Source organism: Crocodylus porosus, unplaced genomic scaffold, assembly GCF_001723895.1.
Source record: "Crocodylus porosus isolate Cpor-Errol unplaced genomic scaffold, CroPor_comp1, whole genome shotgun sequence".
NCBI lineage: Eukaryota > Metazoa > Chordata > Crocodylia > Crocodylidae > Crocodylus > Crocodylus porosus.
This window is the reverse complement of record NW_017728886.1, coordinates 210671978-210677762: the sequence shown is the minus strand read 5'-3', so window position 1 is coordinate 210677762 and position 5785 is coordinate 210671978. Positions and strand designations below refer to the sequence as shown.

The window sequence follows — 5785 nt, the reverse complement described above, 5'->3', positions numbered from 1 at the left end:
CTTGCAGCTCCATCCTGCACCCTGCCCTGGCTGTGCAGCACCTGCCCCTGCCCCACTCCCTCCCTCACCATGGGGGCCTCAATCTGCCCCCCATCCCACTCCTTCCCTCACAACAAATTTACCAGCCGGACGCCGCTCTTTATGCTGCCCGGCTACATATCAGAAACAGATCCGTATTGGCCAATAAAGCTTGTTAAAAATCAACCATGGGTATCAGCTCTAAAATTCTCTATTAGTCCACCCCTAATAAAAACCCTATTCCTCTCTTCACTATATCTGAATAAAGGCAAGAATTTCTTAGGGTGGTATCTTTCATTGGGCCAACTATTTAGTTGGGATAAAGTTAGATAAACTTTTGAATGCAAGACATTCTTTGTCAGGTCTCACTCTTACACTACCTACATTTGCCTAACCTTTTTGGAAAAGACATCAAGTTAAAACAAAAGTCATACTTCTGTATAAATTCTTTTTTTTTTTTATTTTACATATGTATGCATATTATGTCTAAGATACCTGTAATGAAAAAATTAAAGAACTTTCTCTATTTTGCAGTTTATTTACTGTCTTTCTCTGATAGTATCATCTTCCCTGCTTCCTCTGTAGTCAGAGGATCAGTTTGGGTGGGTTTCTCACATGAGAAAATATTTTTAAAGACCATGTAGTTTGTCAAACCACAGTTTCAAGCTACTTTTAAATTCTTTAGAAAAAACAACTAACTAGGTAATAAGTTCCAGTATCCCTTTAATTATTGAAAATTTGTGAAGGACTTCTCTGCCATCCAATATTCCTCTGCCTCTCAGGAAGCAGTTTAAAAGAAGATGACTGCTTCCTGAAAAATCCTCCCATCATCCTACGTTGGACAAGCATTCATAGATAGCTTCACCTTCCTGATTTTCTTAACTCTATCTTCTATTTCTTTCACTACACCTTTCTTCTGCTCCTACACTTTTCTGCTCTTTCTACTTTCCCACTCCCATGCTCTCTCCTCCCCTCTCTGCTCGGTTCCTTTCTCTCCTAACTTTCCTTTCTGTCCTGTATATTATCATAACCATTCCAATCCTCTTTCCCTTTTCCCTTCTTTCACAGTTCCCTGCTTCATCAACATGGCATGCTGACTACATTCTAATTCTTTAACACAGCAGCTACAGATCACAAATTATTTTTTAAATCACCAAGATCCATGCAGCAAACTTATAATTACAACATGCTCTCAGTGCAACTGTTATCTCCTTCCCTCCTCTCTCTCAAAGATCTTATCTATTCTCAGATGACAAGCTCTTCTAGGACGGTGTCTTTTTCATTTGTGTTCATGGTACCCAAGGTTCTTAATGAATAAATAAATGCCATCTGGCCACAACTTTCAACTCCCAGAAAAAGCTGCTTTTCTATACTGCTGTTTGTTGGTCTACAGTTTGTGAAGTGCTGTGGGATACAGTAGTAATGAAAGGAAGTAAATCTTACTGTGATAGCTATTACCCTTGTACTGGAAAGTTTACAGCAAGGTATTTAAGCATCATTATGGTCAAGAAAATAGCTATGTGGTAACTAATTTAGTGTTAATTCAGTTTTAACTGATTAATTTTAGTAGCAAAGTTTAACCAAAGGAAGAGAATGTTAAATTCTGGTCTGTTCTGTACATTATCCACATAACTGTCAGTAGAGCTTCAACTTCAGGATTCTGTTGGTGATAAAACCCTAACCAGAAAGAACATTTCTACTTATTAAAATACTTTTTACTTGTACCCTGACCAAATATGTTCTAACAAGAATTACACCCTGAAACATAAACACAATTTAAAAAAATGTAAAAATTTAGACCCCATTAAGGATACTTAATACCTGCTGTTGCAATTCTTGCTGATAAGATAAAGATGATTCTTTTGAGGGTTTTGGCTTTTCTTCGGGAAACTTTCCAAGACTTTTTGGTCTATCCCCTATGTTTCTCTGTCCACTGTTGCTTCTCAATTTAAAAAAAAAAAAAAAAAAGTAAAAAAAAGAATATAATTTAAAGCAAGGAAAAAGTTATTTTTTGCCTGAAATGTATACAAGTGACACACAGTTTAATAGTTAGTAGGGTCAGAAGGGACCTGAGCAGACCATCAAGTCCAACCCCCTGCCATGGCAGGAAAGAGTTCTGAGGTCAAACATGAGAAGTATCTTTTTTCACAGCCTGTCCATCTCGTAAATAGCTACATCTATTTATGAATTCACCTACTCAACACAGCAGGGATTGCTTAATTATATGTTAGGCCAGGAACTCATAACCAGAAGTTTGGAAAATTTCTTTTACTAAACCTCACTTCAAAGGTGTGTACCCATGAGTAAAACTACGATAAAACAATGTTAAATGAACAGCAATAGTACTTACACAGACTGATCTGCTGGTACCTGTCCTAAGAGAACTGAAAGATTAGGCGTAGGCTGCATTCCCATCATTCCTGTACCATCTAATGAGTAAAGACAAGTCATTTAAATCTCAGATGCACATAATGACATACATTTACTGTTATCAGTGGAAGGGAGGCAATATAAGTCATTGCATTAACAAAGTTTCAGAGCTAAGTTAAGGCAAGCCTTAATTTTACAGCAGTGCCTTTCACCCCTTCCATACGGTCACCTGCACTTAATACTTGGAATGGTGAAAACATAGAAAATACGGTATTGAGATACACACTCCTATCTTTAATCTGTGAATTCAACAGTGACCCACAGGGTTAGTAAGAGCCATTAACTATATCCGCTACGTATATTCAGCTCTATAACACACAAATATGACCAATAACTGAATAAATGCATTATTTGTGTACATGCAGTCAACTGCTTGTCACTGTATTGGGGAACAGCTATACTGACTGCCACTAAGGAGTATGCAAAACAATTTGCTACATCTCACATTACAATATGAGCAAAGATGCATCTGAACATAAAGGAACATGAACTGCTTGTTTTTGTGCTGAGCTACATGCTTTAGAGAAGTAGAAGTGCATAGTACTTTTTGCTATAGGGATCTGTAGCAATCTGGTAATATAAAACTACCATACAGAGCAGAGAGAAGTGCAGGTTATTTTTCAGAAAAAATGCACAGGGCAAGGGGGTTTTTACATATTACACATTCTATATATCCTTTTTTGCAGTAAAAAAAGAGTTCAAGTACAGGCTAGTAGTAGCCAGTTAGTGCTTGCAGCCTGCCCAAGGCATAACTGCCCACAAAGAATCTAATTTCTCCTTTTGTATCCACACAATGCTGTGTTGTCTGAAGGAGATAATATGATGTCTGATGGGGCAGATTGGGCCGTCATGCCAAGACAGCAAAATAAAGACTGGGACATCGGTCTAAAGACTGAATACATTCACTTTATTTTCTGGTTTTTGGAGAGAGAAGATTCTGGAAGAGACTGTGAGGCACTGCATTAAGTTGTTTGGACAGCAAATCTTCATTGTTTCTTGAAATAACATTAGTTAGAAAGGCATGATTAGGAAATACAGGGAATAAAGTTTTCTTGGAAAAATCATCATTGCTTTAGTTCTCAGGAAATACCTCTTCCAAGGCCTGCTGTATCCCCAGAAGAGCTGAAGAGAAAAATGAAGAGAAACAAGACCACAAACAGAAACAAAATCGGTACCCAGCATGCGTTAGGGAATAGAGCGTATGGAATGGAGATTCAGAATCTGTACTTCGCTTTAGTGACTGATGTAGGTGCTCTGTACAGGCCACCCTAAACAGGCAAAGAATTCTTTCCTTGTTCATCAATAGGATAGCCTTTGATCAACCAGAACCTCTCTTGGAGATTAATACAGCCTGACACTGAATTACAATATTCACCTCAATAGAGCATTTTCCCTCTTCTTCTCTCAAAGCTTAAACTTGTTTCTGTGGTGGCATACAATTAAAGAAATGTACATCTTCCGAGGCCATATACAGGAAAGAATCTGATCAAATTACATCCAATTTACAACACGGTTTATTTATCTCAACCCATTTATAGCTCACATCACAAGACATTTTTTCTACATGTATAGCTTTTCTATTTAAATATCTTAAAACATACCAACTATTGATAATAAGGCCTTACTATAATGCAAAACATTATAATAAACTTTCTTCTTATGCAGAACCATATTTAACATAGTTGTATTTAGTTATTAAAAGCAAATGTTAAAAAACATTAGTTTTCTGTATTTTAATTTAAATTTGAATTTTCATTCAAAAGGAATGACAAATCACAAGTAAAATATTATTTATCTAGTAAATCACAAGTGTCTCTCACCATTTTCTAACATAATAAAATATAAAAATTAAGAATCAATATAAATGTATATTAAACTAGGTATCTCCTGAAATATGATACCTTTGCTGGCAAAAAGTTGGTGTAAATCTACATTGACTTGCAAATTGTCTTAATGATTGAAAACCAGCAAGAATCAACCTTTCCTTAGGAAAATAACTAAAAAGTAGAAATGTACAAAAGTAGAAAAGGTTTAAAAAAGTATTTTAAACAAGTTTTCTTACTTGTTGATTTAATTAATTACTCGAATCACTTTGATTTAAAATAATCCATTTTGAAGAGTCAACTTACAATATGCAAGATTGGGATCCAAAGGATTCCTAGCCCCATAGAAATAGTATGCATCATCGTAAGGTGTTCTGTAATTGTCAGTCAAAACTGGTGGTGGAGGTGGAGGTAGAGGTGCAATCCTATATCAAAAGGAAGGTACAAGATTTTGGGGGGAGATAAAGAGAAATTATAGCACAAATTAAAAAAAAAGCGAAGACTAAAGCAAAATGAAAAAAAAAAAAATCAAAGCATGAAAAAGTTCTAGAATGAGCTCAGTTATGACTTCTGAGATCCTGATTGTGCCTTGTAGACAGGCACATGCCACAGTAAAAGATAGGGAGCAGATGATCTGCCTGTAGTGAGGACACGTTATTTTGACTTAAGCAAAGCCTCCCACAATGCTCATATGCACAGAGCCTGAGCATCTGTTTCTACTTTTATTTCTTGCTAATTTAATAACAGAGATTTGAAAATATTTGCTTTCATGCTAAGATGTTTATTGGGAGAAGGATAAAAAAGTGCCACCATTGTTTACTCTTTAGATATTACTTATGTGTGTAACTGCACACATCTATTAACACCTCCTGAGCAAATCTGGGCACACTACTGAGAAATAAATTCCATCTATGCCCCCCCCTGCTCTTCCTCAGCCATGCAAATTAGCAGAGTAGAGAGCTTGTAATGACACCAAATTCTCTATCTGCAACTACCTAGCCCAGGGCTGCCCAACTAAAGAAGTGGCCCTGTAAGACACACCAGCAGGAGCTATACACGATTTAAGTCGCACTAAGATGAGCCAAGGGCCCCCAAGATGCAGGCCACAGGGATGCCCCCTCAGCACCCATCTGCACCACATACTAACCCCAGCCCTGTCCTACCCTACTTATCCAAGTAATTGTAGGCAAGTACCTGGGAGCTACTATTTCACCAAGAACACTGGATATTCCCCTGTGAAAGTCCTCATTCACTGGTGAAACAGGAGGTGCAGGAAGGGGCGTCTGGAAAGCCGATTTGGGCCTTTCAGGTGGTACCTTTTCTTCAGAGGCTCTTGCTGTCAAACCATATTGCTTCAGTCTATCAGGCTAAAGATAAAAATGTGGTTAGTCACTCCCATTTGATATTCCGAATCTCAAAGGAATTTAGTGCTAAACTATTTTTGTGTTTCCCATGAATTATATTTCTAGTAGTAGCCTACAATTTCTTAGTACAACTGTCAAAAGTATACCTTA

At 37.2% G+C, this 5785-nt stretch overlaps 1 protein-coding gene across 1 annotated transcript in view; it reads right to left on the bottom strand.

Moving 5' to 3' along the window:
- The window catches only part of CSPP1 (centrosome and spindle pole associated protein 1), a 98687-nt gene that overhangs the window by 53280 nt on the left and 39622 nt on the right, over nucleotides 1–5785 (bottom strand). Inside the window, exons 12-15 of the mRNA XM_019543435.1 lie at nucleotides 5466–5638; nucleotides 4578–4696; nucleotides 2369–2447; nucleotides 1840–1960 (exon numbers count right to left, since the gene is read on the bottom strand). Coding sequence (XP_019398980.1) covers nucleotides 1840–1960; nucleotides 2369–2447; nucleotides 4578–4696; nucleotides 5466–5638 — 492 coding nt within the window. The remainder of the gene's footprint in view (nucleotides 1–1839; nucleotides 1961–2368; nucleotides 2448–4577; nucleotides 4697–5465; nucleotides 5639–5785) is intronic.